Raw genomic sequence first — 21949 nt, 5'->3', positions numbered from 1 at the left:
TGGTCAACTTAATATTAAACATTTTTATTTTAAATACATTTTTATTGATTTCAGAGAGGAAGGGAGAGGGAGAGAGATAGAACCATCAACGATGAGAGAGAATTATTGACTGGCTGCTTCCTGCACAGCCCCTATTGGGGATGGGGCCCGAAACCTGGGCATGTGCTCTGGCCGGGAATTGAACCCATGACCTCTTGGTTCACAGGTTGACATTCAACCTCTGAGCCACACTGGTCAGGAAATATTAAACACTTTAAAAAACAAAGGCCTGATTTCTTGTACATTTTCACTTGTTTTGGAAGATATGTAACCTTTACAGTAGACTCTAGAAATCTTAAATACTTGCCATTCCCACTTCCTTTGTAACTCCTGCTCCATATCTAATATTTGAAACAGCCATCTGGAAAAAAAAAAAGAAAAGATTTGGGGATGGGTGAGTTGGAGATTGGCCATTTCATTTCTAAAAGCCTGAAATGGCTGCTCATTGCCTATAAAATAAAGTATAAATTCTTTATATATACTTCCAGGTCACCCCATCTGGTCTCAGACTCATCATATTTCTTTAAGCACTGGAATTATATTTTCCCAAACATATCATGAACTCTCAATTGTTGCCTGCCTTTCCTTGTCTCTACAAATAAGCTACCTCTCAAATTTCTTCTTATTTTCCAATTTAAATGCAGATTCCTCATGTATTTCTCACCCCATACATTCATCCATCCAACCATTCATCTATCCAACTTTTTTTGCATGCATGTATCCATCCATCCACCCACCTACCCAGTCTTCCACCCACTCAAGGCTACTAAGTGCCTGCTGTACTCCAGGCATCGTTCTAGGCTCTGGTTATACAATTAGGAACAAGAAAAAGTAGCCCCATAATGTTTACAGCTAAGAGAAGAACTTTTATACTGATAGGATGGATGGGCCACTATTGGCCCAAAGACATGTTTTGTTTGATCCACATTATGTTTAGATTTCTTCTGTTTTAAATTGTCTCACAACTCTTAACAATCAGGGTAAACATGTCCAGTGTGACTGTCTGATCTCTCGTGAATAACTCCGCAGATGGCAGCAATGGGGTTGAGTGGAGGCTGCACCCTTCAGAGGTACCTGTGTTCCCAGAGAATTCAGCACTGTCCTCACCCAGCCTGCTTTTGGACTGTTAACCATCAGGCCACTAGAGACATTTAATTTATGAGTCCCGAACCAGGAGGAGACAGGGACTTAGACACGCAATTCTGTAATTACGGTGTGATAAAAATTCATCAGAATTCATTGTTCCTTTATTCTTGTGTCAAAAGATACATGGACCCCTTTGGGGACTATACTTACGAAGCTAAAGAAGATTTAACGTACAACATAGGGAAAGCAATAAGTTGCGTAGAACTGGGAATTTGTTCTATTTCAATGGCTGTAACAGAAGACAGTATCTAGACATTATTCATGTTATTAGAAGATTTATAGTCTGTTATTCTAACAGGGTCCTTTTCTAAGTAGGGCCAGATCAAATAGTGAGATTGGGGGACATTAATTAATAGCAGATTTCAAATGAGATAATGATGCATTAGCAAAATACTCTAGTTGTATTTTTTTTTTGGTAATCCATAAAAGAAAGAATAGACAGATTACTTTACCTCAAAGGCATAATCTGTTGTTTTTCCAGAAGGTGGAAGCCCAGGAGCTAGAAATGTAAAACTCAATATCAGAGTAGACCTCAAAAACAAGGCAAAATATTATTTGATGGTAAATTGATATTCTAGCAGCAAGCGCAAGCATCTTCCCTGAAGCCTTACCTAAAATACACTTTTTTGGTTTCATTGTTGCATGTAAAATTAAAATGAAAACCTGCATTTTAAGAGACTATAATGCTAACTTGATGCTGATTGTGTGAAAATAAAGTTACTTAAAATATTTTATCCATTGAGATTAAAATATAGTACTTTTGAAAACATGAGTAAAGTTCTTCTGGAAAAAAAATCTTCTGGACTCTAGAACTGGGTTATTGTTAGAGAACAACTCTGAGTAAATTCATTAATCAGAGTCTTGCTTACATTTCTTATAGCAACTGTGACAATTTGTTTCAATTAATATTTTTCCATGGAGGTTACTTATCACAGTAAGATATTTCTATTTCTCAAGCTTGTAAGTATAAAAGTTTTAGTTTTTTTCGTGAAATTTAATAAAAATTTTTACAAACTGATACTTCTTTGCAACAGTTGTAGTTAGAGAAAAATTTTTTTTTCTGTCATATTGAAACAACAAGAGGACACCACTAAATGAACTTTATCCTTGTTTTTATCTGCTTATTTTTAATCAGGACTGGTTAGTCATAAGATTGAAAAAAAGAAAAGAGACCACAATTAGACAACAATCTAACTCCAGTTTCCTGAATGAAAATCCAAAGTTCTTTGACCTCTATAGGTTTAAAAAAAAACAATCGATTACTTCTGTGATAAAAGATTGGGAAAACACATAAATTGGATCCTATTAAACCATGAAGTGAACTTCCCCTAAACTATTAATTTTATTCACCCAAACAGGAAATTCCTGAATCTTTGTTGAAACCCAGTAAGAATGGGATAAAACCGGCTGACGATGAAATTCTGCACATGTTCACGAGGGCCTGAGAGGCTGGGTGTGCTTTGGCTTGGTAGATGGCCGTTAGTGAATGGGAGGTCCCCTGGCTTGTCCTGAAGAGTGAGTGGTTCCATGGGCAGGCAAAGCACTTCATTTCTGTATCTGTTCTACTCCCAATGGGCTTCTCTGGGGATTGTGCTGAGGGTCCTGTTTGGTGAGGCCCCCTCCTTTTCATCCCTTGCATAACTGTTGAGATTTGACCTTTTCTTCAAAGAGGCGAAATCCGTGTTTGTGTCAATAATTCATGTGACACGCTGAGGACACGCAGAAGCAACAACGAGCTTCCTGCTGCTCCATGGACAATGGAGCTGGTGAGGATGAAGACGTTTGTGGGAGGTGAAAACTCTGGTCACTATTTTTAATTATTAAGAAATAGAATTCTACTTAGAAAATTAACATATGCAAGATTTTCCCTTCTGGGAAGCATCTTGGTCATTAGTCCCTTTCTTTTTTTGAGATGTATTAGAACCTTCCAAAGATTTCATCTTAATGAATTCCGTTTGATGCATTCAGACAATCTTAAGATCCTATCTGTGGCATCCTTTTTAGCTTTGGCAAATAATTCTATTTAAAACAGAAATACATTAAAAATAGCATTATATATATATATGCCAAACACATAATCTGTAGCACACATTCAGCTAACATCATATAATTAGAACTACATATTGCCATTTTCAAGTGAAAAGGCAGTCATTCTCATCAACTTCCTTCTAATATCCTTTGATTTTCTTGCTTTACCCTTTGCCCAAATGTATTGGAGTGCCAACTGTGGAAATGGAGAGTGTGGTTAGTTTAAAAACACAAAAATATATTATTACCTTGGGAGTAAGTATGAGAATGAGTTGGACACTGACATCTAGGAAAAAGAAAAGAAGAAAAATGTAAAGTAACCCAAAAGGCAAGAAGTCTCAAAGTAATTTATTCTGCAGCCTTAGTGTTAAAATGTTAGCAAAGTATTAGCTATTGGCAAACATTGTACATAGAAAAAAATAGACATCACTGTGGATGAAAAGTAGACTCAGAGTCCTTCATCTGAGGAGGAAGAAGGAGAAAGAAAAGGGTTGAACTGAGTGGTAGTCAAGATCTCAAAAACTGAGAATTGCAGTCAAAAACTACATGGGAGGCGAGTGTGAGCGCTACCATGAGTCAAGGCTGCCATCTGGTGGGCACCACTGAGCACACCAAGTACTATGGGTTTTCCTAGAGCAAGCAGGTCAAACTCAAAGGCTAACATGGGCCAAACAAACAAGGTCTAAAACCCCCAAAGCTTCAATTTTCATTGAAAAGTATAGTATAAAAACAAAAGAACAGGAGCAAAGATAAAATTAATGTTTTCTTCCTGACACTTGGCATCTCTTCTCTGCTACTATCTTTCCTCCTTTGGGGAAAATCTTGTTCGCAGTGATTGCTTTCAAAACTGACCCAAGGTGAGTGTCAGTAATTCTGGATCTGACAGGAGACTTATTTCCTTTCATCACTGTAAATAACTGCTCACACCGTGATATTGGCTGGGCCACAAAAATATTTGTTGTGGGCCACAAGTGGCCCAGGGGCCGGGAGTTTGACGTGCTTGTCTTAGAGCATCCCAGCTATAAGTCTGAGCCAGCAGCAGACTCCCGCAGGAGAAATGAAAGCAGGCAAGGCCAAGGTGAGCTTTATGCCCTCCCAGAAAAGAGAGGCAAAGGGGAAAAAATCAAACTCAAAGCTTTCTAATGCCCAGGATGATGGGAGCACATGCTTCCTCCCCACCCCTTCCCTTTTTATTTTATATTTTTCATGTTCTGAGGCTACCTCAATTGGTGCTTTGAATCCCATCTCCTCCTGCTTTCTGGGGGCCTCCATCAGCCCTGTATTTCCTAGTCCTTCCCCTCCCTTGGTCCTTGTCATATCATGGTTAAGAGTTTCATGCTTAGAACTCAACCTCCTTTCCCCTTGGCTTGCTCATTCTCTGGTTCTCTGCTCCTGACCTATATCTGCTGGCACCATTTCCTCGCCTTGCACCCCGCAATCTGCTGCTGTCTTCCAAAGTCCCAGCTTTCCTGTTGCATCCTCACTTCTCTGACCTCATCCTAGCACCTTGCTCTCCTAGCACTGAACACTGCGGGCCACCCCTCCCCTAGGTGGCTGAAGCCCTCTTCTTGGCTTCCAGACTCTCTGTTCACCTCTGACTATTCTGTCTCTGGCTTCTTTCCCACTCTGCCCATTGGTCAAAGGCTGGCTTCTATGCAGGGCTCACCCCTCACCTTTTATAACCAACTGTGCATCAAGGCTCCATGCGTTTCTCTAGCTACATCCATCCACTGCTTTGGGGACCTCTGCCACTCTCTGGTTCTAGTGTCCTCTCTCATCGGGGTTACTACGACATTCCTAACAGGCTTCTCTTCACTCGCTCTTCCTTTATTTACTACACTGTGGTCAGGGGCATATTTCCAAGGTTGCTGCTCCCTTCGACAGCTCCTCATGGCTCTTAGGATAAAGTTCAGATGTGGCCCTACCTCACTGGTCCTGCTAACCTCTCCAGCCTGGTCCCTCATCACCCTCCATCTCTGGGGTTGAGTTCTCAAAAAATGAACTTGGCTCTTTTCATTTAATCAGCGGCTCACACTCTCTCTTGCCTCCAGAACTTTGGTCTGTTATTTCCCCTGCCTGAAACTTACTTCCCCCACTCTTCTGGGTAACTAGTGTTCTTTCTCAGGTCAATTCAGATGCCAATTGCCCTGGGCAGAGGCCTCCTGGTGGATGCCCTCTCTCTGTAATCCCTGGTACTGCACCTCCCTTCCCATGAAAACTGTTACCACCCTGTTGTTGGTACCCTTTCCCTGGTTGCATTTGCCTTGAGGATGTAAATTTTGTGATAACAAGGCAGGAACTACCCCTTTTCATAACTTTATTTGCAGTGGCGAGCATAGTGCCCTTTTCTTCTATGCTTACAGTTTTCTAAGGCCTTGCTTTCCTACTCCAGGATGAATTCTCAACTTGCTCCTGAAAAATATATTCAAGTCCTGCTGGGGGGTCTTCATCTGGACATACCTGAGACAGGTCCAACCCAAATTGCCCAAGTCTTAGGTCATCATCTTCCTCCTAAAGAAAACCCTCTTTAGGACCTGTCAAGGTAAATGGCCCTCATGCTTACCCGATGCCCCAGCCGGAAACCTCAATTTCTTCCTTGTTTCACTAAAAGTAAACAAAAGCTTGCTGATTCTAACCAACTCCTCAGTATTTCTCATATCTACCCCTTGTACCAGCTGCCTCCCCTGGGTGTCTGAAGCCATCCCCTTTTAGCTGGAGCACTATGATTACCTCTAGTGTTTCTTCCCCACTCTGTACCGCCACCAGAAGCTCTCATAGAATTCCAATTAGGCCACACTCCTTTGCACACAAGCACTCTGTTCTACATGACACTGGTTCTACATGACATAAAAAGTTCTATGCTGACACAGGTTTAGAATAGAGAATTTAAATACAGCTAACCCCCTGCGCTTTGCAGGACTTCTCAGATGGCCTCAGCTGTGGGTGCAGCCATCTTTGTGCTGGTCCATATTAGTATATTCCCTCTTTCTTTTTCTTCTTCTTTAAAAAAAAAATCTCTCTCTCTCTCTCTCTCTCTCTCTCTCTCTCTCTCTCTATATATATATATATATATATATATATATATTATTGTTTTTTTTTTACAGAGAAGAAGGGAGAGAGATAGAGTTAGAAACATACACCCCCCACTTGGAATGTGCCCACAACCAAGGTACATGCCCTTGCCCGGAATCGAACCTGGGACCTTTCAGTCATAAGGCTGATGCTCTATCCACTGAGCCAAACTGGTTTCGGCAGAGCCCCTTCATGTGCAGACATACATCCTGACTCTACAGGAGAGCTATGTAGCCGTGAGCAGTTTCCCAATCTACTTGGTCATGTACTTTTTTCATGGAGCATTTCAAGGTGCAGCTTTACAGTGAGAATTATTGCTTCCATAACTTTCCATTATCCAAATGACACAATTCCAACTCCTTAGCAGAGGATGCAAACAAGGACTGTGAAGCCAGAATATTTGAGTTCATATGATGGCTGTGCCATTCACTTAGCTGTGTGACACTGTGCAAACTCCTTTTCTCCATGTCTTTATTGCTCTACCTGTAATCTGAGGATACTAGAAGCACAGCGTGCAAAATCATGCAGCCCCGCCTATCCATGCCAGTCTATGGTCATTACGGCGTTAGGTCCACAGGCCTTTTATAATATAAACGAGTGACCTGATTCATGAAATTCGTGCACATTAAAAGGGGATTCATTAGGGGAAATAATTTAATATTGCTATTTGCCCTTTCTCTATAATAGAAGTATCAGAGATGAAAGAAAATCAGTAAAATGTATATGAAAACCTTCCTCCTGTCAGAGTCTGGGGCTCACCATGGGACCCAAAATCAAGTCCCCACTCACCCACATGCACCTCAAAATCATATGAGACCCAGACAAGGCCACCCTTCCCCTCACCACCACTCCCATTGGGCTAGATCCAGATCTGGCCAGTCCCAACCTTGTCAAGCCCTGCCAGGCAGGGGGCATAGCCTCAGGTCCCCTGGCCCAGAGCCAGGATGGGGGTGGCATGGCCTGAGGTCCCCCAGCCCCCACTGTGGTAGGGGGTGTGCCTTGAGGTCCTCCATCAAGCCCTGCCAGGTGGGGGACACAGCCTGAGATCCCCTGTCAAGCTCTGCTGGGTGGGGAGCAAGGCCTGAGGCCCCCTGGTCTGGTGCTACCGCGGGGGAAACAGCCTGAGGACCCCTAGCCCAGCACTAGCATGGGAAGTGTACCTTGAAGTACCCATCAAGCCCTGCTTGACCTCAGGTCCACTGGCCTGGCACTGAGGGGGATGCAGCCTGATGCCAGGATGTGGGGGCATGGCCTGAGGTTCCCAGTCAATCCCTGCTGGGTGGGGGATGCAGCCTGAGGTCCCCTGTCAAGCCCCACGGGGGCAGGGGAGGGCGAGGGGGTAGCCTCAGGTCCCTGCTGATTGCTCCTTAAGGCTCCTTATGGGAACTTGGCCTCAGCTGTGGGTGCAGCCATCTTTGTGCTGGTCCATATTAGCATATTCCCTCTTTATTAGACAGGATAATACATCATTGCATAGGGTTGTTGTAGGATTAGAGTTACTATTAATAATATGTATAAAATGTGCAGAACAGTGCCTGGCACATGGTAAGTGCCCAATCAATTCAATTTTCTACTCATGGTCTTTTACCATCCTCACTTCTCCCTCGTGCCCACCTGCCTTAGCTGGTCTCAACGTCCAGTGCTCCAACTGCAGTCTCCCCATCTTCTCCATCCTCACTTCCTCCTATGAAGGGGGGGTCTAGATTTTCTACATTTCTTGTCCCTGATGCTGCTCTCCTTTTACCTGAAATTCCTCTTTAGTCCCCATCCCTCTTTATTCATCCCCACCTCTTTGCTTTAAAATTTCCTTGTTTTCCCTGGCCCACTCTTGCACTTGCACATTCAACAAGTATTTTACCAGGTGGCTGCTATGCACCTGACATTCCCTTAATGGAGAGAGTCAGGCATGTCGTGGCTCTTAACGTACTGGCATCAAGTCCATCTCTCTCTTCTATACCATATCGGCTGCATTCCACACAGGCCCCTTTTACAATCCCCGTCCCTTCATCCAATATCCTATTAGACTTTAACCTGCTCCAGAATCTTCCATCTCTGCATCCCCAGCTCCTACAACAATGTTTGGCACATCACCTGCACCGGGTATAAATGTATTGATTGGATCCAAGCATTTGTCTCGGTCACTGTGCCAAGCCCTCCACCCCTCCACTGCCTGGCACGACGCGGGACCAGGCGCTGTTGTCATTGGTCTTAGTTTCCTTATGGGCACAAAGACCACGGTGAAGCCTGCCTCCCGGCGGGCGCGGGGTGCGGAGGCGAGGCACCATCGGACCCCGCAGTCCCACCCGACGCACCGCGGGCGCTCGCTGCGGGGGCCCCTTCCCCAAAGTAACCCGAGGATCAATGCGCAGGACGTGGCGGATCGCACCCAGGGGGCTGTGTGGGCGCGGCGGCACCCTCGGGTCCCTGCCCGCCCAACGGCCCCGCACTCACGCCGCGAGCCGCAGCCGCTCCAGGAGGTGCGCTACCCGCGCGCGGGCCGCGGCCATGGCTGCGCGATCTGTCCCCGTGGCCCCGCCCCCCCGCGGGCCAATCACCGCCGCGCCCTCCTCCCGCCCGCCCTCAGCGGGTCAGACCCCGTGGTTGGCACCGAGGGTGGCTCAGGGCCGCTTTCCCACGAGTCAAACCCTCGAGCGCTCCAACTGCGGTCTCCCCATCCACCTTGGAAATTGCCATAGAGGGAACTGCTCCGTAGGGGCTCGGATACCTGAGTCTCTACTTCAAACCCTCTTTCATATGTGGGGAAAGGGAAAAACAAGGCTATGCTTCTCCCAGTAATTTCTTTAAAATGCTACACTTGAGTTCTTATTTTCAGAAAAAAATTAACACACTCCTTTTAGCCCTAGCAGGTGTTGCCCAGTGGATAGAGCACTGGCCTGCAGCTAGAAGGGTCCCGGGTTCCATCAGGTAAAGGGCACATAGCTCGGTGGCAGGCTCCTCCTAGCCCAGGCCCTGGTGGAGGCGTGCAGGAGGCAACTAATTGATTCGTCTTTCCCTCTCTCTAAGGAAAATAAACAAACATCCTCGGGTGAGGATTAAAGAGTAAATGCTCCCTGAATGGCTTTAGGGATTCCATTACCTGGTATACCCTGGGAGGGCTTAGCAGCCCCAAGTGTACCATGTCCAAGTGGGAAAGTTGATCAATGATCAACTTGGAAAAGTTCAACTTTTAACTTAATCAGAAAGTTTCCTAAGTAATGACTTAACAAGTAAGTGCCTTAAGTAAACCTGTATAAAATCTATTTTCTTTCATAGCATTTTCTAAAGTAACCTTATAAAAATGAGACAACACTGAAAAAAAATCCCAATTTTAATTTCCTATCAATTGTCAGGCCAAACAGTAGAGTGTAATGGCTCTTAACTCTGTAATAGCAGCAAAAAAAGACCCTCTGGATTTGAGATCTATTAGGAATACTTTTCAGGAGATATTTATTAGGGAGAATAAACAAGAATGGCAATAAAATTTCAACACCTAAACAAACCAGCTCCAGGCCAATTTGACAAAAAGAATTTTGTAGGCTGTCTTCCCAAAACAGCTCCTATTTGAAGCTTTAAAAAAATTGGGGACATAAATGTTGAGAAAGATTTAAGTATTTTCTGGATTATTGACAATTACCACCGTTATTCAGTTATACCCAAACTTACCATTTACAGCAAGCAAATCAATATGCTGCGTTGAAAAGCAGGAAATCTTTTTTCAGAAAAACCAATTATACTATACCTTTAATATTGAATCTGATACTAATTTTTTTTTTTTTTTTAAACAGTGGTGCTGCTAAAATCACAAGTTTGCTGCTTTTTTAGAAAGTAAAGGAAAAGAATATGTGCCAGATATCCAGGTCACTGGCTTTACTTAACAACAGCCAAACAGTGAAAAGCAACATTAGATACAGACACTCTTTTATTAAATAACTTCACAACAATTACTTTTAAGGTCAGTTCTGAAATCTTTCTGTGTGCTCCCAGCTACTTTGATACACAAGCTTGTTGCAAAAATAAAGCTGGTCATAAAATTTGGCTCTGAAATATGAACTGTCCATCATACCACATCCAACGTTAATAATAATAATAAAAAAAATACATCTTTTAAATCTCCAGCCAAAGACATGGTTACTGGAAAAACATTAATTTGTAAAGTCCAACATAGTATCTTGAGGGGAGGGCAATCCTATCCCTTCAACCTCAATGGAGGCGGTGGCCACCTTCTGCATCCCCTACAGGACTTGGGCCTTAACAGTTAGAGCAGTCCTTGGTTTACAGGTAGCGGGTCAGAGGGTCAACTTTACTTCCTCCTCCTCCCTCCTTGGTGTTGCCCTCCTTTCCTCTTGCCACCCATGCCGGGCGGCCCGGAATTCATCTTGCCTCCAAAGCCTCCTTTCCTCTTACCCCCCTGGTTGGGCGGACCCCCTTTCCTTCTGCCCCCAGGACCCTGCCGGCCCCCCTTTCTCTTGCCCTTTTGGCTCGTTTTTCTCCTCTTGGCCGCCTCCTCCTGGTCTTCCTCCCTCATCTGCTTATTGGTGGCCCTCGTCACGTCCAGCTGAGGCTTTTTGCTGTTCATGACTCGCAGCATCTCCAACTGGCTCTTCTTCTCCGCTGCGAAGTCCCCGAAGAGAGGCTGGAACTTCCTCTTCTTGCCGGAGCCCCGGGGGGCCTTCTCCTTGGGCAGGCGCTCCTGAAAGCGCCCCACGGACGCGGTGGAGACCTTGGCCACTTGCAGGGCGCGGCCCAGCTCCTGCTTGCTCTGGTGTCCCGTGGGGTGCATGCCGGCCGAGCTGGGGAGCCGCATCTTGTGCGCGCGGGCCAAGTTGCGCAGCCGGTTCAGCTCGTTCTTGGCCACCCGTTCCTTCTTGGCCTGAATGCGCTTGGCGAACTGGTCCTCCAAGGGGTCGGCACTGCCGGGCACCTCGATCAGCCACTCCTTGGTGTCGTCGCGGGCGCGCTGGTAGCCCCAGCGGCGTCGCCACTGGCCGCTGACCTCGTCCCACACCAGGTTGGTCTTCTTTTTGGGACGGATGCCCTTGAGGCGCGCGAACTGCTGCCAGCGCGTCAGCGGCCGCGGCCGGGGCACCGGCTTCTCGCGCGGCAGGCGAGTGGTGGGCTCCGGCAACCGCGCCACCAGCGCCTCCTCGACGCGCTCCGTGGGCAACTGCCACAGCTGGTTGATGAGCAGCTGCGTGTTGTCCCGCGCCAAGGCCCGCAGTTCGGCCTCCGGGTTGGGCTCCCCGTGCCGCAGGCCCGAGGGAGGATTCCGGTCGGAGGCCAGCAGGTTACCGAGGTCGAACTCCAGCTCCAGCTCCTTGTGCACCGTGATGCGCTGCAACTTGTCGGCTTCGTCACGCTCCGCCTTGGCCAGCAGCTCCTCCACGCTCTGGCCCTCCATGGTCCCCGGCTCCGCTCACCAGCTCCGGTAAAACAAGTCAAATAACTCCTTTCCGCCAGCGCCGGCTCAAGCCGGTGCAACACATCCACGTGCAGAGAGCCCAGACACGCTCACCCCGGAAGAGAAAGCTTCTACTTCCGGAGCAACCGGAAGTGGCCCATAATCCGGGCAACTGGAGGCGAGGCCGGCAGAGGGCGGTGTTGGCGAGCAGATGGGATTCGACGCGGCCCTTTTGGCTCGTGCCCGGATGGGGCGGAGCTGGCGCGAGAACCCGGACTACAAATTCCAGGGTCCAGCGGGGACTGCGGCTCCCGCGGAGGCGGCGGCCGTGGCGGCGGCGCAGGTGGGCGGAGCTATGGGCCCGCGGAGTGTGGGGGTTCCCGAGCGGTTCTGTCACGATGTCGGTGAAAATGTGTTCTCAAGATGCTTGGCCTGAGTCAGCCCTTTTTGAGGCTGGACAGATTCTGTGTCACCAGAACCCTGGCCCCTTGGTGGGGTAAGGGCGGAGAAGGACACTCCCCACAGGCACACGGAGCTCAGTGCGGACTGGGTGCGCCTGGGGCGCCCGCGGGGCTGACGGACCCCGGAGCGTGGGAACCCACCCACCCGCTGGCCGAGCCCGCAGCTCCGAGTCTGGGCTGCGTGCGCGCCCGGCTGGTGCGGAAGAGCGCCTGGTTCCAGTCCTGACTGTGCCACTGTGTGACTTTTCAGCTTTAACTTCTCTGGGCCTATTTAAAATATATTTTTTATTGATTTCAGAGGTGAAGGGGGGTGGGGGGGGAGGGGAAGAAACATCAATGATGAGAGAGCACCGTTGATCGGCTGCCTCCCCCACACCCCACACTGGGGATGGAACCCACAACCCCGGAAGGTGACCTCCTGGTTCATGGGTCCATACTCAACCATTGAACCACACCAGTCTATTTTAAAATCTGTAATCTTAAAAAAAAAACACAAAAAAAACAACACAACAACAACAACAAAAAAACCTCAACGTTGTAATCTTCTAGGACTAGTATTATATAAAGATAAATTGAGTTAATATGCTTCCAAGGGAGGTAAAGCTAGGTCCTGGAACTTGTAAGTGCCCAATAAATGTTAGCTGCATACCAGTTATTATTTAATTTTCATCAAGACTCTGAGAGCTAAGCTGAAGAGGCAGTTTTACACGGTGATTAAACACTAGGATCTAGAATCAGAACTAGGGTTACTGTAACCACCTTGGACAGGTTGTTTAACTTAAGTCCTACTCATAAGTTGATGAATATGAAACAGTTTCTTGTACATGGTAAGCACTCGGTAAGTCTTAGCTGTTGTTATTCACCATATTCCTCTGATGACAAAGGAAGGCTCAAGGAGGTAAAATGACTTGTCTAAAGTTGTACAGGAAGCATGTCAAACTCAAAGGCTAACATGGGCCAAATAAGGTTTACGTTTATGCGGGCCGCAAAAAACCAAAAGCTTCAATTTTCATAGAAACGTAGGTTTATTTCGATAGAGACATGCTGAATACAAAGGGCTGAAATAAATGAGTAATCGTTAAAAGAACATTTTAATAAAAAAATATTTTTTCTTGAACATTCACTTAGCAGACACTGAATAACTGCACAAATTATTAAGTATAATGCAAATAAAACCCATTTTTTCTTGTTCACTGAAAGGGAAATATTGCCTGTTGCACACACCAAACAAGTTCAAGACTAATGACATGGCAATTGGCTGCTAAAATATTTGCTGCTAAAATATTTGCTGCTATATTAGTGGAGAGAAATGGGGAGCCTGCTTGCAAGGCACATAAGGGAAATGAATGCAACATGATAGTAATCAGTCATTATCAAACATTGTAGTTTGTTATTAATAACTAGAGGCTCTGTGCATGAAATTCATGCATGGGTAGGATGCCTAGGCCTGGCCAGCAATCAGGGTCAATCAGGTTCCCCACCTTCTGGCCTCCCTGCCTCCTCCTTCCCTTGCTCCCTCAGAGCCCTAATGACACTGGTCACCGCCATGTTCCACACCACACCCTGGTGGTCAGTGCACGTCATAGCCAGTGATCAAACTCCTGAATTCCTGGTCTCTCAGTTGAACTCCTGAGGGGACAATTTGCATATTAGCCTTTTATTTTATAGGATTGTGTAAAACAGGATATGGTAAAAATTAAGTTACAAAATTTTTATTAAAACTTTTTTTTACATACCATTATATTGGTTGGGCTGAAAAAATATTCGTGTGGGCTGCATGTGGCCCACTGGCCACGAGTTTCATATGCTTGTTGTACAACTAGGAAATGTGGGAGCAAGAGGTAGTTTACTCACAGCTTTAAGATTATTTACATATTCTCTGTAATGTCTTCAGGCTCTTGACACTCTAAAAGTGTGGTCTCTGGACCAGCATCGTAGCCCCAGCTGGGAGTTTGTTAGAAATGCAGAATTTCTGGCCTCATCCCAGATGTAATAATTCAGACACTTCATTTTAACAAAATCTCTAGGTGATGAGTGTGTATAGTTGAGTTTGGGAGTCCCTGCTGATTGGGGGATTGAGGTTTTGTTTTCCTATAAAGGGAGTTTGAGAGTAGTGAAGAAGAGGTACACTGGAGAATTAACCCATAGAAATGGACATCATTGCCATGAGGAAGTAAATTCTTTGGAGTTTCTGCTAGAGAGGGCTTTAAATACAGCCTCATCTGTCATGTATGCTCCCCGAGTTTGGTCTCTTCTTGAGCTCACTATCTTTCCTCAGCTGTCATTTGTTCATTCACTCATAAACATTCAATGAACACAGGCACACACACACACACACACACACACACACACACACACATATAATTTCAGAGAGGGAAAGAGAGAAACATCAATGATGAGAGAGAATCATTGATTGGCTGCCTCCTGCACAACCCCTATTGGGGATTAATTGAACACATTTTATGTTTCAGGAATTTTGCTAGAACCTTCTTTTTTCCTCTTTTCTAAAAGCATTTTAGGATTTTCCAGGTTTTTTTCTGAGCTTTTACCTTAACACTCAGCACCATGTCTTTAATACCAACCATCCCCTGGGCCAAGACTTTGAACCTTAAAACTTTTGAGATTTGCCCTAGAAGAGAGTTAAGAACATTGACAGTTGCTCTGGACTTTGCTTAGCTTCTGATTCATTCACACATATATCAAACATTTGAATGATTACCATGTTCAAAGATTATTGAGAACAGCAGGGAAGAAAGAAAAGTAAAGACAAATTTACCATGTGGCATAATTGGGCATTTAATAGGAAGTCCACCTATGTGGAATTTATCTCTCCTATCAATCTGAGCTAGGAAAAAAAACCAGATGTGCTGAATGGTATGAATTCTCATTGGATGAAATGCTACTTGGTGTGAATCATACAGGTCAGTTCGTCATTGAACTTTAATTGTTTTATGCTCAATGGTTTTTCAATCCAAGGGGATTTTAATTTTCTTGATGATTAGAAATTGATTTTTACTTACACTTTATTGAGCAGAGTACTGGATGTGTAACAGATACTCAATACATGATTGTTTAAAAGAATAAGCCTAACAGACTTTTCTAAATTATGAAAGGATTAATGTTGGCTGGGTTAGGTTCAAGGTGAACAAAACTGGTAGGATGGGGAATTAGGGCTTTAAAAAAAAGTCTTCATTGAGGCAAGAAGGTAAGTGGTGATCTCCAGCTTATATTTGTATCATCTTTATATTAGGCAACACTGCAGTGCCAAGAAGAATAGAGCTTGCCAGGGATGTGCAAATGTTTGTGAAATTATTTTAATAATACAGCAAGTGGTTGCACATATTGTTTTTTCCCTTTGTTGGTTTCCCCCTTCCCCCCTCCCCCCTCTCTTTGTTGGTTTCCCTTCCTCCTTTGTTCCCACATTTCAGAGCTCTCAAGTTTGGTATTAGGCCTTCCTTCTTTTCTCTTTATACATGTCATCCACTCTCTTGGTGTCAGCTAACATTTTTGTGCAGATGGTTTTTAGAAGCATATCTTTATTTCTTTCTTTTTCAGAGCTTTAGGCTCAAATCTCCAATCACCTGCTGGGCTCTTCCACCATACTCCAAACTCAGTATGTGTAAGGTTGCATACACATCATCTTCCCTTGAATTTCTTCTTCATTTTCTACCCATCCACTCCAATTTGTTTATAGAAGCTGTTTATTCCCAAGGGTCTGTGCAAGGCATTGGGCATACAATAGTAAAAATAGATTCAGTTGAGGTTATTGTCATTTTAGTCTAGTAACTTAGGCTTTAAACTGGGATGTCATCTTTGACTTTTCTTTTTCTATCTCCAAGTCCATTCAGGCAAAGTCCTGTTAAATTTGTCTCAAATTGTGCTCTTTCCATTTCTTCTACCATTACTTTACCTCTAGACAGGGTCTTTTCCATTTGCTTCTCTAGATCCTCCCTCCACTCTGCTCTCAGCCCTGACATTCAGCTGGGTGTAGCAGTGACAAAAGATCAGAGGGTGGGAAGAGAGTAAGGTGAATCCCTGTATGCCTCCAGCCCTCTGCACATTGCTATTGGTTGGCTGGTTCTTCTAAAAGGCCATAGCTCCACTCAGGAAACTCTCTCCTTGCAACCACTCTCTCCCAGCTCCTCTAACTTCTCCCCTGCTTCCTGTAGGCCTGGGAGTGGTTGCAACTCTTGCCATTGTAGCACTCTTATTTTTGACTTTTCTTAAAACATTTTTGTAATATTTCCATTGTTGATCTTTTTTAAATTACCCAGGTTGACTACTACATTTTTCCTTCCAGGACCCTGACTAATACCCAGAGATCTATCCCAGAAGCATCCTAACAGTTTCCTGCCTCTGCTCTCTCTACAGGCCAGTTTTGAGGATTTATCTTCCAGAGACCTGGCCAAATCACTTTACTCAAAAACTCCATTCTCTACCCAGCAAAATATGATTTTTCTTGGTATTGGATATTTATGATCTAGTCCCAAACAACTCTTTACTCACATTGTATGATAGTGCTGCTTATGCTTATTTTCTAAATATTTCTTTCCCATTCCCATTTTTTATGTTAGCTTTCTACAAATTTAAGAACAGTTATCAAAAACGGCAAAAATTACATGCAGGAAAGAAGAAGCAGCAATTGCATTTTCGTAGCAACTGTTGAGACGTTTTCATTAACAAAAGTAAACCTGTAAGGAGGTTAAACCCTCCCTTCAATCAGGAACAGGAAAATAAAAGACATGAAAGAAAGCAACACCTTTCACCTTCCCTCAAAACGTAATTACTTTGGCCAGTAAAACATTTTTGTAAGCAATTTCTTCATTCTTTTGATATTGCATTAACTTAGTGAAAGGGTTAACTGGAGAACACAAGGCTTGAGCCTTACAAAATCTAACAAATGTCAAAGGGAAAGCTCGTTCTGTTAGCCTAAGCCTTGCATAAACAAGCTCCCCTTGAGTGGTTATTTTACAGAAATTTCTGGAGACCCCTGCCCCCCCCTGTGCCTCCCTAGCCAGCAAAAGGACAAAGAGCAAGGCCTTCAAACCAGACCTGGTAACTTGGGTCAAGCTGAAGCCCCATCTGCAGCTCTCCCCGAGCACATAAAAAGTCTGCTCCCTCCCCAATTCACCTCTGGCTCTTTCACCTGCACCCAGGTGACTGGAATAAATATAATTTTGATTACACTGAGCCTTGAGTTCGTTCTGTGTGACCCTGGCCCAACCCTGAACCTTTCTCTTAGATTTACATACTAAATGTTTTTCAGTTGCCTTTTTTTGCTAATGGAAATTTTTAGGGATAATTCAACCATTCTTTCAACTTAGTTATTATTTTTGTGTAGGAAATTCAATGTGCCAGAACTTAGATAAAGTAGTAAAAAAGGACCCTTAAAATGCTTGTTTTATTCACATAATTGGGCAAGTACCTGAAGGAAAAATTTAATTTAGAAATTTCTTAATCAGAGACGAAAGTCTGTGTATTCATTTGTTTTAGTTTTAGTCAGAAATCTGTACAAAATATAATTTTTAAAAGGAATAAAAAAGGTGTAGCATTCAAATCTTGTGTAGATAGTGTAGAAGCAGATAACACACACACACACACACACACACACACACACACACACACATGTACATTTGCCTAGAAAGTACTTTGGATTTTAGAATAGTAAAAATGATGGTAGTGTTTTCTAATTGACTTAGTTTGTTTTGCTCTCTGTAAAATACACAATGATTTCTGTTTGTGTGTTTTTTAAATTGGCAAATGCAGTTTGCCAAATCTTACCACTACCTATAGATATGTAAGCACCACTGGCTGATGGTTTTCTTTCATAAGACTTCATCACCAAGAACAAGGAAATCGGTGTTAGGCTTCAGATTGGTGTTAGGCTTCAGATTTATATCTACAAGGAGTTCAATGAGAGAACAAAAGATTGATATAAAAAGGAAAACTGAAGTTTCAGAATTTTCGGGATATTTGTACTCACAGAACCCAACTATCTTTTTCTATTATATTTTAATTTTTGATGAAACCGGTTTGGCTCAGTGGATAGAGAGTCAGCCTGCAGACTGAAAGGTCCCAGGTTCGATTCTGGTCAAGGGCACATACCTTGGTTGTGGGTACATCCCCAGTAGGGGGTGTGCAAGAGGCAGCTGATTGATTCTCTCTCATTGATTTTTCTAACTCTCTATCCCTCTCTCTTCCTCTCTGTAAAAAATAAATAAAATATATTAAAAATTGTTTTTGAAAGTAAGATTATAATGAGTAAGATTTCCTTTTGTGTATTCTTAATCATAAAATATGAATGGCTTTTACAAATAACTTTAGAGTGATTTATCCTTGATTACGCAACTGAGTCATAAATGCCTTTCCTCTTAGGAAAGCAACTTTGTGTCATGCAACCTTCAGTTTTTCTTTGTAACCATAGACCATCTGTGAATATACATTAATCACATTTTCTTTTAAGTTTCCCACATAAGCAATATTAATAATATACAGCAAGTTACTGCTATAACAATAAACATTAATTCCTAGCTTTTCTTAATCAAGCATTGTTTCTGAACACTATTGATCCATTATTTTTTAGAATACATCTATGAAAAAATATTAGTAAAAATACTGAAACTAACTACACTAGAGGCCTAGTGTACAAATTTGTGCACAGGTGGGGTCCCTCAACTTGGTTGGTGATCAGGGCTGATCATGGCCAGCTGGCTGGGGGAAGGACAGCAGGAGATTGGCTGGCTGTGGGAGGTTGGCTGTGGGAGCATACTGACCACCAGGGGGCAGCTCCTGCATTGAGCATCTGCTCCCTGTTGGTTGGTGCATGTTGTAGCTACTGGTTGTTCAGTAGACTGGTTGTAATGGTCACTTAGGTTTTTATATATACAAATGTAAGGTAAGTTCTATAGCCAACACTTTCCTTTTTCTAGGTATTTTTAGTTGCCAAAGGAAAGAGCCTCTTATTGGCAAGGAGGTGTATCGTTGTATCCTTATTACTATCCAAGGATGCACTGCAGTCTCTATCTAGTTCCACGAGCCACTTGGTAATGCACGAGATTCAGTTGCTTGTGGAGTGTACACTTTCTCATAAGGCCTAAATAGAACTTGTTATTTACAATCCTATATAATCCTATATAATAAAAGGGTAATATGCAAATAGTTGACCAATCAAAGCATAATATGCTAATGTATGCTAAGGCTGTTCAACCACTTGCTATTACCCTGTTTTCCCGAAAATAAGACAGTGTCTTATATTAATTTTTTCTCCCAAAGTTGTGCTAGGTCTTATTTTCAGGGGATGTCTTATCTTTCCATGCGCTAGGTCTTATTTTCGGAGGATGTCTTATTTTCGGGAAACACTGTATGTGCCCTGACCACCATGGGGCAGACACTGTTAACTGGTTGACTAGTCACTATTATGTGCACTGACCACCAGGGGGCAGATGCTCCAACTGGTAGGTTAGCTTGCTGCTGGGGTCTGGCCCATTGGGACTGAGTGAGATGGGCTGGACATGCCTTGGAGCCTTCTGCGGTCTCTCCCCTGTCTGATAGTGCTCCGGTGGGGTCCCTCAGCCTGGCCTGCATCCTCTCGAAATCCAGGACCCCTCTGGGGATGCCAGAGAGCCTGTTTCAGCCCGATCCCACAGGCCACTCCCCTTGGGAGGGTGCCAGATGTAGGGCTCATGTCTGGAGAGCACTGCTATAGCAGTGTGAGTCTCTCCCAATCGGGACTGATTGGATGTGAGCCTGTGGCAGGCACAGTGAGGCTGGGATGAGTGGCAGTGGCAGATAGAAGCTGCAGGCAGCGTTGGACTGGGTTTTGGCCCAATCCCTGCAGGCCTCCCATAGCGGGGGTACCCGTGCATGAATTCGTGCACTGGGCCTCTAGTGTATAAATAATGTTCCTGGTACTTTCCAGTGTTTATTTCATTTGCCTCCTCATCCAAGATAATGTTAATTTTTAGTTGGGGAAGCTGACCTATTGTGGTGGGTCCCAGGTTCCCTTCTCCGGAAAGCCTGTGGATTCAAAAGGAGATACAGTTTAGGTCTCAGGCTTCAGTTTATTGTTATATTGGAAGTAAAAGGTTTTGACTAGATGGTCTTTTTGATTCATCTCTGTGAGTAAGTACAATATTATAATATTGATTCTTTTGTTAAAAATTTTATGCTCTTCAGGTGTTCTAATATTATATATACTAATAATAGAAGGATATGCAAATTGTCCAGGATGTCATCATAGTAACAGTAATAACCCAAACAGTAGGCTGGGATGACAAGGCTGACGGGGGGTTAGTGAGGGATAACCAAACAACTGAACAGCAGGCTTCATGGGGTGACTAGGTTGGCAGGGGGTTAGTAAGGGACAACCAAACAAATAAACAGCAGGTTGCATGGGGCGACCAGGCTGGCAGGGGGGAGGGAGTTGGGAGTGACCAGGCCAGCAGGGGAGGCAATTAGGGGCAATCAGGCTGGCAGGACAAGTAGTTAGGGGCAATCAGACAGGCAGGCAGAGGTGGTTAGGGGTGATCAGGCTGATGGGGCGGGCAGTTAGGGGTGATCAGGCAGGCATGCAGGTGAGCAGTTAGGAGCCAGTGGTCCTGGATTATGAGAGGGATGTCCAACTGCCAGTTTAGGCCCAATTCCCGGGATTGGGCCTAAACCTGCAATCAGACATTCCCAAGGGGTCCAGGATTGGAGAGAGTGCAGGGGACCTCCTCCCCAGGCATGAATTTTATACACATGGGCCTCTCATTTTCTTATAAAGTGCTTTACTGTTTCTTTATTCTCTTTTTAAAATTTATTGATTTTAGAGACGGGGAGAGGAAGAGAAAGAGAGAAACATTGTTGTGCTACTTATTTATACATTCATTGGTTGATTCTTGTATATGTCCTAACTGGGGATCGAATCCCCTACCTTGGTTTATTAGGTGATAGAGGTGAGCTATCTGACCAGGGCTCCTGGTCATTGATTAAAGTTTATTTATTTTAACATTTTTGATTAAAGTTTTTGATTAATATATTTTATTTTACAACCTCCCCCACCCCTGAATCATTTATTTCATTCCCGGGCTGGTTGTATGACTTCACACAGTGGAACAGCTCCCTGTATGCACAAGGAGACTGTGACTACACAAGTGCTAATCAGTTTTTAATGACGTGGAGGCTAATTATTGTGTTTATAGGTTAATCATGATCTTTTCTTTTTTTCTTTAGTTAATCATTAAACTACTTTGAGAATTGGAAGGTAGGGTAAAGAATGAGCAAGGTATAGTTCATTTTTCTATTTGTAGTGATTCTGGAAAAATGTCTTCTAGGGAAAAAGATAGAAGAGAGATTTATAAAATATTTATTAAAATATTTATATTTTATAAGGTCAGGTCTGAGAATGAAAGATTTTGGATTGGCTTTATCTGTGTCTTTCCGGGCTCAAGATGTGGAACTGCTGATAATCTTTGATTATTATAGTTATAGAAAAGTTTTAAATAAAGCTTCAAAGTTAACTTCCTCAAATAATAAAATTGGGGCAGTTTTGTTTTTCTTAGCTTGGTGTTGTTTCAGATAAACTACTGTGAGAATTTCAAAATATGAAAGGTAAAGTAGAATAACATATAACATTTCTGGAATGTTTGGTAATTATCATTCTGATATAATGATTCTTGGTGATTTCTGGCCTGATTACCTGGAGACAAATTCCCCAAGGGATCATCACCCCATCTGAATAATGGGCTAACATTATTTCTCAATTTTAGAGCTCTGTGAGTTGGAGATAAATTATTCTAACACACTTTTGCAAAGAATCCTAGAG

General features: G+C 43.9%; 2 protein-coding genes and 1 pseudogene across 3 annotated transcripts in view; 1 reads left to right on the top strand and 2 right to left on the bottom strand.

Annotated features, from left to right (window-relative positions):
• ADHFE1 (alcohol dehydrogenase iron containing 1) overlaps positions 1–8820 on the bottom strand; it is a 33342-nt gene extending 24522 nt beyond the window's left edge. The window contains exons 1-4 of one of the 2 annotated variants that reach the window (XR_006741581.1): positions 8737–8808; positions 3462–3499; positions 1638–1684; positions 347–400 (exon numbers count right to left, since the gene is read on the bottom strand). Coding sequence is in view for 1 of the 2 variants with exons in the window: in XM_036437066.2 (XP_036292959.1) it covers positions 347–400; positions 1638–1684; positions 3462–3499; positions 8737–8792 (195 nt within the window). In the remaining variant the exon portion in view is untranslated. Of the gene's footprint in view, positions 1–346; positions 401–1637; positions 1685–3461; positions 3500–8736 lie in introns of both variants that reach the window. The other variant, XM_036437066.2, reaches the window with a different exon arrangement.
• Positions 8821–10137: 1317 nt separating this feature from the next.
• On the bottom strand, positions 10138–11819 carry RRS1 (ribosome biogenesis regulator 1 homolog). The gene has a single exon (XM_036437073.2). It carries the CDS (start codon positions 11681–11683, stop codon positions 10586–10588), a length of 1098 nt encoding a protein of 365 aa, XP_036292966.1. The 5' UTR covers positions 11684–11819; the 3' UTR covers positions 10138–10585.
• Positions 11820–11894: 75 nt separating this feature from the next.
• LOC118718577 overlaps positions 11895–21949 on the top strand; it is a 40648-nt pseudogene continuing 30593 nt past the window's right edge.

The sequence above is a fragment of the Pipistrellus kuhlii genome, unplaced genomic scaffold, assembly GCF_014108245.1.
Source record: "Pipistrellus kuhlii isolate mPipKuh1 unplaced genomic scaffold, mPipKuh1.p scaffold_m20_p_14, whole genome shotgun sequence".
NCBI classification, from domain to species: Eukaryota; Metazoa; Chordata; class Mammalia; order Chiroptera; family Vespertilionidae; genus Pipistrellus; species Pipistrellus kuhlii.
The sequence above is the reverse complement of the archived record's forward strand: the minus strand, read 5'-3'. Positions and strand labels throughout refer to the sequence as shown.